The sequence below is a fragment of the Brachycentrus maculatus genome, unplaced genomic scaffold (genome assembly GCF_059751285.1).
Source record: "Brachycentrus maculatus isolate JH-2025_06_01 unplaced genomic scaffold, ASM5975128v1 h1tg000326l, whole genome shotgun sequence".
NCBI classification, from domain to species: Eukaryota; Metazoa; Arthropoda; class Insecta; order Trichoptera; family Brachycentridae; genus Brachycentrus; species Brachycentrus maculatus.
In genome coordinates, this window is record NW_028281075.1 from 1,497,508 (window position 1) to 1,510,000 (window position 12,493).

The window sequence follows — 12,493 nt, forward strand, 5'->3', positions numbered from 1 at the left end:
TGATTGTAAACGATTTATGTGTATTTATTATTTTTTATGTTACTTTACGTGATTAAAATTACTCAAAACCTCAAAAATATTAATATAAACCATCTCAGCCTATCGGTACATCTTCTATATAATATATATTTACATATAAAGTGTTTATATATATTTATTTTGTCCGCCTCCATAGTGTAATGGTCAGCAAGCTCGGCTACCGTTCTGGAGGTCCCGGGTTCGATTCCCAGGGGGGGTCAAATAAAAATAAGTGATTTTTAAAAATTATAATTATTAAATATTACCCTGGACTGGTACCTGAAGCGGAGGGCTGATCACCTTTTCTTCATGCGTAAACGATCAAGATAACACTGCTTTTATATGATGCAGTGCCCTATGCACCATTGTGGTGCGGATAAGGGTTTTATTATATTATATATAATAAAAATAGTGTCGGACTGTGGTCCCGTGGTTAGTGTCGCGGACTCTTGAGTCAGAATTCCTCGGTTCGAACCCACTCTGCCACAATTTGATACCTATTTCTAATAATGAGCCGCTTAGGCTCACATAAAAAGTATGAAATTGCAGTATTTTTGTCAATAATAAAAACAAAAATATTTACCTTTAATTAAAATTAAATTAAAATACTCTATCCTGACACTTGGTATCCTATAGCCGGTGGTGAAATCACTGATCTCCTGAAGCCTCTGCAGAATCTTTGATTCGCCTCATTTTCAACTTTAAGGCGGGATATTCGATTTATTAATTTTAAAAATAAAATTAATTGTAACTTTATTTTCTTTAAACCCAGGTAATACTTAACGTTAAAGTTTTTTTTGTTGCTTAAACTACCATTTGTATATTGAAAACATAAGCTTCTTCGAAATAAATATCTAGCATTTGAGAAAAAAAGATTTGAAAGGTTAGTAATTTTTTTTTAATTATATATTTTTTTTCAATTTATAATATATTTTTAAAAAAATCCAATATAACGTAGTCGTACAGGAGAAAGTGATTAACTAACAAAACGTAAAATGTCCAGGAAGGCCATTTAAGTCACTTTTGCTTGGGAAGAAAATAAACATCAATGCATTTAGTCGTTTTTGACAAGTCAATGTATTATACTTCCAAGTTTAAAATTCTTTGGATTTTTTTCAGGGCAATATTAGCTAGTAAGATATCAAATAGTCAATGATCGCGTTTTGGTAAAACAATGCACTTGGTCACTTTCTCCTGTATGACTACGATATGTACTTATATGTATTATTTAATTGCATGCGTTCTTACATCCGTCTCCTAGTGCTTCCGTTCGCGTTCTGATGTTAAACTTTTGAGATTGTTTGAGATCTCAGCTTTCAAAATGGATAGATATTACTACAAATTGACTGCCAAATCAGTTAATGAAAAAAATAAAACATTCACTGAGATTTACTAAGCGTGCACGCGTTCACAAAGTATTTACAACATTTTGAGTGTGTCCAAATACTTGTTCACAAAATCTGGATTATCTCCAATTACAGGAGTTACTTTCATATTATTACATACTAATATAAGAGTTTCTGCTTAATAAATAGCTTCTTTACATCTCACCAATACAGGATGTCTCTAGTGAAGTTCTAGTGATTCAAGAACAAGGTTTCTAAATTGGTTCATATATACAGAACTTCCAAGAATTTGAGTAGTGTGGTTGTCAATAATGGGTAGAATTGGTGAATGTTACACGTGTGTAAAGTGATCACTTAAACCAGCCTTTGACGGTCGTCAGCCCCGTAAATGCCCAGACCTCCATATTCTTCTTCATCTTTGATGAGATGTCAAAAAATAATATTCACTTAGTTTATTATCCTGTTCAAAAAAATGTTTCTGCTCCCATAAATAATAAATAAAACTAATAAAAACTTTCTTAATATATATTTTTAACATTCTAAAAATATAACAAGGATAGGATGATTTAATAAAAATAGCATTTTGAGTACGTGATACACTGTATTTTCCTTGGGAAAATTATCATTTCACCGGTGATATCATCGGGCTATCATAAATTTATAAAGATATTAAATTCCTTTGTTTTAGTACTATTAAATGACATCATATTATGTATTTGTTGCATACAAATAATATATTGAACAGCAATCTTACGTGGTGGGTAATAAAAATATTATATTCAATGAAAAAAAATATTGAAATGAAATAGAGGTTGTTTTTGACTAAATGGCTTAAGTCGACTTGTAATATTATAGATAATATGTCACCATAATACAAAAAAGAAATGAGTGAATGATACTATTATTTTCGTATTATATCAAGTATCCTCAAAAAAGTGCCGCCTTGTCCGCCTCCGTAGTGTAATGGTCAGCATGCTCGCCTACCGTTCTGGAGGTCCCGGGTTCGATTCCCAGGGGGGTTTAATAAATATAAGTTATTTTTTCACTCTAATATTCATTCAATATTACACTGGACTGGTACCTGAAGTGGAGGGCTGATCACCTTCCTTCGTGTGTAATCGATCGAGATAATACTGCGTTTATATGAAGCAGTGCCCTATGCACCATTGGGGTGCGGTAAGGGTTTTAATCCTCAAAAAAATCATTATTTCTCCCGTAGAAACATTTACACACTAATGTATTGATCATAAGCTTCTAAAGGGCGTTCTGATGGTTTTTCGTTTTTGATACTTAAAAATAAAACACCAGAATTCGTTCAAATTTGTTATAATTACTATTTAATTAAAGGGCAGGTCTTGAATTTTTATTTATTAACAATAACCGTTTGTACGTAGATCAGCACAGTCCACTTCTTCTCATTCATTTAGCCTGGCACTGAATTTTTCAATCACTCGCTGGAGCATTGCTCTCGTAATAGCGTTAATTTCCAGTATTTAGGAAATGTTCGATAGGGTCGCTTTTTATATTAAGTCTGCCTGGTATTCCTCCTCAGAATTTTCCGTTTTGCGTTTGGTTCGGGGAGCAGGGAGGTTGGCCTGTCAGAGAGAATGAGAACATGGTGGTGGATTGAAGCCTCTGTTTTGTTTCGCAAACAACATTATTGACTACAAAACGGGTACATGCATTAGAGTATCTTTTATTTTACCATAAGATTTTCCGTGATATTTTATTATATTTTGGAGATTATAATTATTCTTCTACAAGTACTTATAGTGGTTGGTTAAAAGTTAAGTACTAAACTAAGAAATCCTTTTAAATACTAAATCATAAAAAAATCAAACGTTAACTTAGATGCTTTTTAACAAGTTCAAATTCCCTCAGGAAACGCAAAAAAAACAACATTAAAGAACCAAAAAATTAGTACGTCATATTAAGAGATTTTTTATGTAGAGTTTCTTGGAGAAATGACTATTTCAGGTCTTTAAACAGCGGTGGGATTCAGCCGGTTCTCACCGGTTCGCTAGATCCGGTGCCTAAAATTTTTCGAGTTCGCCGAACCGGTCCTTAACCCTTTGTTGTCACACAATATTCCGATTTAGATAATGTATCGGAGCATTCTCAGTTGTTGTGTGAATGTTCTGTTTATGTGCAGAGTAAAAAACAAATAAATGAATTAATGTAAAAACTATTTTTTTATAGGAAGGGGGGGGGGTAGGTGTAGTACCTAAAGGGCGAACCGGTTCTTGAAATTTTTTATCCTACCACTGTCTTTAAATTAACATGATTTTCAATATATCGTTTTAAATTAGCGTGGGAAGTTTCCGAAATCAAACAATAATAATTAAATCATGGGCAGTTTTGAGAATCTTACACAGCGTAAAAAGCGATTAATTAAACCATTCGGTGACATGTCGTACGTCCTGCTGAATGTCTTTAAATCCATTTTCAGTGAGTTTAAATCATTAATTTTCGACATCTCATAGGCTGGTTTAAGTGATCACTTTACAAATGTATAACATTCAACAAATCTACCCATGATTAACAACCACTCTACTCAAATTCTTGGGACTTCTAGATATATTGATCAAACTCAAAATACAGTGTTTGTCTTCACTAGAGACATATATGGTGGGATGAAGGAAGCTTTGTGAACAAGTATTTGGACACACTCAAAATTAAGTTTAAATCATCTTTGTAGTTATAATGTTGTGTATTATGTCTTTTGTGCGTTTCGCAACATCCCAAACTATCGTCGTCTGATAATATTTTCGGATAATTTATACACTTACCATATACTTATACACTTACCCACATCGCACTGTACGGTCAACCCGATGCTAGACGACTCCCGGGCAGACCACCAAAGAGATGGATCGATAGCTGGAAATCGACATCACAAGAAGCTAATCCCTCTCAAAAACAGGCCACAAGGCCTACACAAAAGAAGAAGAAGAATAAGACCTCACACTTATTTTATACGTGCTATCCCAAAAATTTCCTATCAGTAGTTAATTATTATCAATGAATTCAATGTATCAGAAAAATATTATTTTTCAAAGAATTCACATAAACGATACATTTTGCTTATCAAATAAAGATTAATCCCTAGTAACGGCTTCCAACTGATGTTTCTAGATAAAATAATTAATTTTATTATTAATTATTCTATCGGACACAGGATTATTCAGCCTACAGATGATGATACAGACTTACATCTTCTTTCGCAAAAAAACGATAGATTTTCATTTAAAGTTGAGACATTTAAAATACAAATAATACTGTTATATCATTAAAATGTAACATTGTTTTAAAATCACTATAAATATTTTATTATAACTTAATTATAATGTCTACCAGTTTCGATTCGAAACCGGTAGACATTATAATTAAGTTATAATAAAATATTTATAGTGATTTTAAAACAAAGTTACATTTTGATTATAAAATGGAAAATCACACAGTTAGTGCTTCAAATATAAATTATAAATAATACTGCTTTAAAAGTAATTTTATCAACCGGAGATTTTCCTCAGATTCACATAAAATATATAATACATTCAACATTTTGAATGTGTCCAAATACTCATATTATTTTCTGACATCTCATCAAATATTTTATTTGTTATATATTTATTTTATTTTTATTTACGGCATTACTGCCTTTTACTAGAAAAAACATAGAAATTAGAAATTAAGATGGATTACATAGAAAATAATAATAAATGACATAAAATTAAAATAAAAATGAAAAACAAAAAGATAAGTAAGTATAAGTAATAAAACAAATGAAAAACTTGGTGAAAAAAAAGGAAAAAAAAAATGGTAAAAATAAGGGAAGCTAATAATCGAAATAAAATTCATACTAAGAGATCCAAAAAGTTCTGTGTAAATTTTGACTTTAAATATGTTTAATGATGTACTAAAAATATCAACCAATGACCCGTAATTATTGCCATATCTCAGAATTCTCGGAATAGGAGAGAACATATGGTAGTTATTTTTCGAATGGCTACACTGAAAAATATTATCTTGTCGTGTGTGCCGGGTAGGTATTTTAAAATTGATGAGTGATAGTAATTCGGAAATCAAATTATTGAGTATTTTAAATAGAAATAACAAATCGAATAAAACTCTCCTGACACACTATTTCATTAAATTTAATTCATTTAACGAAAAAACATTGTTTCGATCGCAAATAGGGATATTTAATTTAAAATTAATACTTCTGAGGAATTTATTTTGGACTTCAATTGAACGCGAATGAATATCGTAGTATGGAGTCCATATCGCTCACTCCTTTCAAGAACGTCATAAATAAAAAATCGATAATTTTCAGTTGTGCGTGTTTTCGGAATGCCCAGAAAATGTACTATATCTCAGCAAAAGAGGCATATTTTTAACTTAATATGTACCCGCTACAGGGCAGAAAGTGTTGTTTTTGCATTTTGAAGAAGAGGTATTGTTTAATTATTTTTTTAAATATACTTAATATTTTTCAAATGGAGAAGAAACCTTCAGGTTTTACCTAAAAAGATCTGTTCCACAGTAAAAAGTTCAAGAAGTGGCTTGATATTTATTTTTAATACATTGTATTATATTTTTAAACATTAAAAACGTTCTCATGAAAAAATCAAGTTTTTAGATTTATGACGTTCTTGAAAGGAGTGAGCGATATGGGAGAGTTGCATTCGAGTTAGCTTCTAACTAAGGAACAGTAAAGCAATTTTATACATTTAATAATTTTTGTTGTTTTTATTCTAAGGATGAAATCTAACATACGCATACTCTTATTTGTAACTTCATTGATATGAGTCACAAATGTTAAGTCATTCTCAAAAGTAACTCCCAAGTCTCTAATCCGAGACACTGCAATGATATTTTCATTATTTAAGGATGAAGAATAATAAGGAATGGATCTCTCTAGTGAAGTTCTAGTGATTCAAGAACAATGTTTCGAAATTGGATCATATACCGTAGAACGGGGCTTGAACTTTGTTGTGTTACTTGAGCCCAGTACAAAAAAAGATTTAAATCTGTATTTGGTCTATAATAATGAACGTATAAGTGTCACCTGTCAGTTGAAACAAAGAATTATTTTGATACGTTCATTATTGTAGACCAAATACAGATATAAATATTTTTGTTGTACTGGGCTCAAGTAACACATCAAAGTTAAAGTAGCCCCGTTCTACGGTATATAGAACTTCCAAGAATTTGAGTAGTGTGGTTGTCAATAATGGGTAGAATTGGTGAATGTTACACGTATGTAAAGTGATCGCTTAAACAAGCCTATGACGGTCGTGATGAGATATTAAAAAATAGTATGAAATATTCATAAAACGCAGAAAATCATCAATTACGGAATTTATTTGATAGTCAATTGCACGAAGTCAAGATGGTATGTTCTGAGCCTGAGATCTTTGGCTATCATGGTGGAATTCATTTCTTGGTATTATCGTCAGACAATCTGTTATATGACGAATATGTAAGAGCTGTCGATGAAAGAAATGGAGAAAAAATCTTCTTCTCTTCTTTTTCCATGTTCGCTCCCTGGGTGGAGCATATGGCCAACACAATGCGTCTCCAAGTCACTCTGTCACGCGCCATCTCCTTGACTTTCTCCCAGGTCAGTCTGGCATCCCGAAGTTCCGCTGAGTATAGTCGGTGAATGGTCGTCAGCGGCCTTCCGGGGCACCGGAATCCTCGGGGTTGGAAGAAGAGACATGAGGGGATAATGCTCTCAGGTGGCATTTGAGGCATTAAATTGGAAAACGAAGAACTTTATAACAATTGAAAATAATGAGCGGTTGAAAGATGCTTCAATCTTTATCCGTAAAATTGATAAAAGTAATCCTTGGTAAAAGTTTTATATTATTCAGATCGGGAATCGCTTCGCTTTTACCAGTTAACCAGTCCTTCTTTTTCTAATTCTTATCAGCACCCAATGGTGCATAGGGCACTGCATCGTATTCACGCTGTGTTATCTTAATCTGTAATCGTTACTCACATGAATTCACTGGAGAAGAGTAATTGTTTTCACAAGGGTCAAAACCCTTAGTGAAGAGGAATAAGACGGAGAAGAAGAACAATAATTCAAGGTGATCGCTTCAGGGACCAGTCCAGGGTATTAAATTGTAATAACGATATTAAAGTCTAAAATCACTAATATTTGTTTTCTTCGTCCCTGGGAATCGAACCCGGGACCTCCAACACGGTAGCTAAACACGCTAATCATTACACGGAGGCGGAGAGTACAGAAGGTGATAATAAAACTGTTTTTCACATAATTCTGTGTTATCGATTTGTCTGATAGCGAAAAACGCGATAAGCGAATCGAGCGAGATCGAATCCATAAAAGAGGTTCGGAAGCGAACCAAATCCCAGTGCTGTGAATTGTTGGAAAGTGACCTCACCAGCTTCCACCATGTTGCCCGCAGTGTGGTTATTAGTTTTGCTCCTGGCCCCATCAGGTTTTTTTTTATTCTTTTGCATTCCACAATATATTAAAATTACAAGTACACTCAGACCTCGCTTTCCGTCGTTTCACTTTGCGTTTTTTCAAAGTTTTACTTTTGTTTTGTTATGCAAATATTCATATTTTTTTGACTGAATGAAAAATACGGTAACTTATCTTTGATGTTTATATGATTTCCAATGGTAAAAAACCAATTTACTTTGGGTTGTTTCAATTTCGAGCCGCGATATTTTGGAACGTATCTACGACGCAAAGTGAGGTCTTAGTGTACTAAAGAAAAAAATAATACAAAAAATGATCCCACAAAAAAGCCTGTGTGTGGGTATACATTTTATTTAAGGTTTTGAAGGGTACTGGCAAGAATACAATAGATTTCAGAAATAAAAATAGATTAAAATTGCTTATATTCGATTTTAACAGATAACAAAAAATCAAAAAGATGAAAATGATTATTTTTTCTTCAAATATGTACCATAAGAGTTATACGTTTAAAAGAAGAAGGTAGTTATTTTTTTTTAAATAAATAAGTTAAGCAAATTTTTAAATCGAAACAAACTTAGATAATTAATATTTAACATATCGCTCACTCCTTTCAAGAACGTCATAAACTTGATTTTTCAGGAGAACGTTTTTAAAGTTTAAAAATATAACACCATGTTTTAAAAATAAATATCAAGCCGCTTATTGAACTTTTTACAGTAAAACACATCTTTTTAGGTAAAACCTGAAGGTTTTTTCTCCATTTGATAAATATTTAGTATATTTAAAAAAATAATTAAACAATACCTTTTCTTCAAAATGCAAAAACAACATTTTCTGTCCTGTAGCGGGTAAATATTGAGTTAAAAATATGCCTCTTTTGCTGGAATGTAGTACATTTTCTGGACATTCCAAAAAAAAGCACAACTGAAGATTGTCATTTTTTGATTTATGACGTTCTTGAAAGGAGTGAGCGATACAGACTTGTGGAATGAATTAAACAGTTTTGGAGCTATGAAAAATGAATTTCCTTGCGCGAGTCTTGGTTTGCAAAAAGGGATTAGTATTTAAATATTCATTCTTTGCCTAGATCTATTAATATTTTTAGAAAATAAATGTTGGCGCAAGAAAATATTACTTAAAAGTTTTTGGACACTTTCTAAAGGCTTTAAATGACTTTTGACATTAATTTATTCCATTTAATTATATACGTTGTGCTTCATATTATTTTTTGACATCTCAACATCTATGTTGAGATTCTTCTTCATCTATGAAGAAGAATATGGAAGTCTAAGCATTAACGGGGCTTACGATCGTCATAGTCTGGTTTACTTTGTGTTTTTTGAGTAACGCATTCATCTATATTAGTGGATTCAAGATTTGTGGATTGCACAAATAACTTGATATAAATGGAACCAATTACCAACCCTTTCTTACAGATTTAAAAAAAAAATATTTAATAATTTTTCTTGTAACTTGTACACTTGTGTACAACTGTGTACAACTTGTACACATTTCTACTTGATACAATCTTATAATTTTAGTTGCGCTGAGCCTCTCCAAAAAAGAGACAGCTCTGGTGCTTGGAGATGGACTTCTTTTTTTGTTTTTGTTTTTAGTGACATGTTATACTTACATAAAAAAAATACTTGGGAACATGTATTTTTAAGCGGTGTGTGGGAGTTATCTTGTTTAGTTTATATTATGATATTTGTAACTTTCTCTCTCCTCATACAAATGTGTGTATAGAAACCTAAATTACGAGATTTTGGAGAACTTCCCCGCGCTTTCCTAGTTTAACAAAAAGCATTTAAATTTAAAGTTTGTTTTTGTATTATTTAAATTTTATTATTTAAAAATTAAAAAAAAAAAAACTATTTTAAAAAAATACATGAGAACAAAATTTAAAAAAGCCATCGTGCATGGGATTAATTCGAAAAAAAATAATGTCAAAAAACGAAATATTGGTAAGCTTAGAACGGGAAGGTTGGGGTAACTTGATTTTGCAAGTGATTAATGTATTATTTTTCACTTATTACCGTTAAATTTAAACTAAAATTATTTTGTATTTGTCGAATGGTGGATTCAAATTTAATAATCAATTGAAGTCATCATCAACCCACCTTTAAAATTATATTATTTAAATTAGAATAAACTTTCACCAAGAAATACCAATTAATATTATTTTATGGTTTCAATCCATTCTAAATACTGGTAAAATAATTTTTTTTAATAATTAAAAGGTTGAAAATATTTTGTTACTTTTGAAACAGAAAATCACACTACAATATTTTTTTTACAGGATATACGTTGGAATGCTACGTTTGCGATGACTGTGGAAGTATAACGGATGAGACTGAGAAGCAAGAGTGTCGAGTACCCAGTCCCCCAACAGATCCACCAACTAGTCCTCCAACAGGCCCCCCGACAGGTCCACCAACTAGTCCTCCAACAGGCCCCCCGACAGCTCCACCAACTAGTCCTCCAACAGGCCCCCCGACAGGTCCACCAACTAGTCCTCCAACAGGCCCCCCGACAGCTCCACCAACTGCTCCTCCCACCGCACCCCCAACAGCTCCACCAACTGCTCCTCCGACCGCTCCCCCCACAGCTCCACCAACTGCTCCTCCGACCGCTCCCCCAACAGCTCCACCAACTGCTCCTCCCACCGCACCTCCAACAGCTCCACCAACTGCTCCTCCGACTCCACCCCCAACAGCTCCACCAACAGCTCCTCCTACCGCACCCCCCACAGCTCCACCAACTGCTCCTCCGACCGCTCCCCCGACAGCTCCACCAACTGCTCCTCCGACCGCTCCCCCAACAGCTCCACCAACTGCTCCTCCGACCGCTCCCCCAACAGCTCCACCAACTGCTCCTCCTACCGCACCCCCCACAGCTCCACCAACTGCTCCTCCGACCGCTCCCCCAACAGCTCCACCAACTGCTCCTCCGACTGCACCCCCAACAGCTCCACCAACAGCACCTCCTACCGCACCCCCCACAGCTCCACCAACCGCTCCTCCGACAGCTCCCCCAACAGCTCCACCAACCGCTCCTCCGACTGCTCCTCCGACTGCTCCTCCAACAGCTCCTCCAACTGCTCCTCCGACTGCCCCTCCAACCGCTCCTCCAACAGCCCCACCAACTGCTCCTCCAACCGCTCCCCCAACAGCCCCACCGACTGCTCCTCCAACCGCTCCACCAAGTGTCTTCCAAGTATCCAAAAATTTATATCCCAGATTTTTCGGAAGAAAGTTGTCCCAAGAAGAAGTAAATTTCAAGTGTGTTAAAGTCATTTACAAAGGTGAGCCTTATATAGTAATTACGCGATTCAACTTGTAATGTCGTAGCATTGTAATATCATTTTCACGTTCTAATGTCTCATATCTTCCAGATGGAGAGGACACGAAGACGAAACGAGGCTGCCAATTGACGGTCCCTGAAGCCGACAACAAGGCGCTCTGCGTAGCCTTCGCTGGAAGGGAAGTGGATACTTGCGCAGTGTGCGATGACAAGGACTTGTGCAACTCGGGACCACTTTCCTACCCCGCAGTGTGGCTCCTGGCGGCTCTTTTGTTAACTGTACTTCGACTATTCTAATCATCTCCGCGATCACGTCTGATCGACTTCAAAAATCAACATTCAATCTTGTGATATATGAATAACGTAAGACGATGGTTTGTCTTCTTATAAGAAAAGTGGTTACACCAATTTCGTCTGAATTTCAAACGAAATAATCACCTGCCATCAATAACAAAGCGTGGCTTTAAATAAAATCTGTATATTAGGAGCAGTCACTTTGAGTTTAACATAAGCTATGGTGCAACATGTATTTTTGTACAAAATTTGGATAAATCGAGCCGATAGATATAATTCCTTTAATATAATAGTGATGTTGTAATAGTATTAGTTCATTAACATACTGTGTATTATATATATATATATATATATATATATATATATATATATATATATATGCATCTTTGATGCACTGCTAACTGTGGTTCAGAAAATATTATTGGAAGACTCCCTACAATTAGTTTTCATACAATTATTATATTAAATACGCGAATTCGATATGAATTTTTTATTCATTTTTTAGTCAATTTTAAACACGAATAGGTATCATGAATAGTTAGTTGATTTTACCTTTTTCAGAAACTCCGTACTTTATTTATATTTCGGCATTAACTTGAAACACTTGAAATTATTGTGCAATACTTTATATATACATTTATGTGTGTGTGTGTTTCTGTGTGTGTTTGTGTGTGTGTACATACGAGCATATATTATTTATTCTAATGAATGTATTTTTTAAGCAAACAATGTTTTTTTATTTATTTTTCTAATGAGAACTCAGATTTCGACTTATTTATTTATTTATGTATGTACATTATGCATTTTATGTATTAATTATTATTACTGTTAATTGTCATTTTTCAACGCTAATTAAACTGAAATAAATCATTTTGTACATAAAGTGTGCGTTTCTGAATATATTTAAAAAAAAATTAAATGGAAAATTAATTTATGTAAAAAAATATACTATAATATCAAAGATGACGGCATAAACCAACAACTCATACTGTTTCATAAATTTGTTTAACTAACCTCGTCGGGTATAAACATTCTGAAATACAAAAGAAATGAAATAATAAATTACTAACAATAA

At 33.8% G+C, this 12,493-nt stretch overlaps 1 protein-coding gene across 1 annotated transcript; it reads left to right on the top strand.

Annotated features, from left to right (window-relative positions):
• Positions 1-5,503: 5,503 nt before the first annotated feature.
• Positions 5,504-12,301, top strand: LOC148304231 (uncharacterized). Its single transcript, XM_088268724.1, has 4 exons — positions 5,504-5,820; positions 7,678-7,834; positions 10,121-11,125; positions 11,216-12,301. The coding sequence occupies exons 2-4, from the start codon at positions 7,789-7,791 to the stop codon at positions 11,419-11,421; spliced, it is 1,257 nt and encodes a 418-aa protein (XP_088124850.1). The 5' UTR covers positions 5,504-5,820; positions 7,678-7,788; the 3' UTR covers positions 11,422-12,301.
• The last annotated feature ends 192 nt before the right edge of the window (positions 12,302-12,493 follow it).

Bases quoted from the DNA above. Each gene is read 5' to 3' on its own strand.
- LOC148304231 (XM_088268724.1), top strand. From the start codon at position 7,789: ATGTTGCCCGCAGTGTGGTTATTAGTTTTGCTCCTGGCCCCATCAG. The intron at 7,835-10,120 runs GTTTTTTTTTAT...TTTTTTTTACAG, and splicing joins TTTGCTCCTGGCCCCATCAG to GATATACGTTGGAATGCTAC. The intron at 11,126-11,215 runs GTGAGCCTTATA...CATATCTTCCAG, and splicing joins TGTTAAAGTCATTTACAAAG to ATGGAGAGGACACGAAGACG.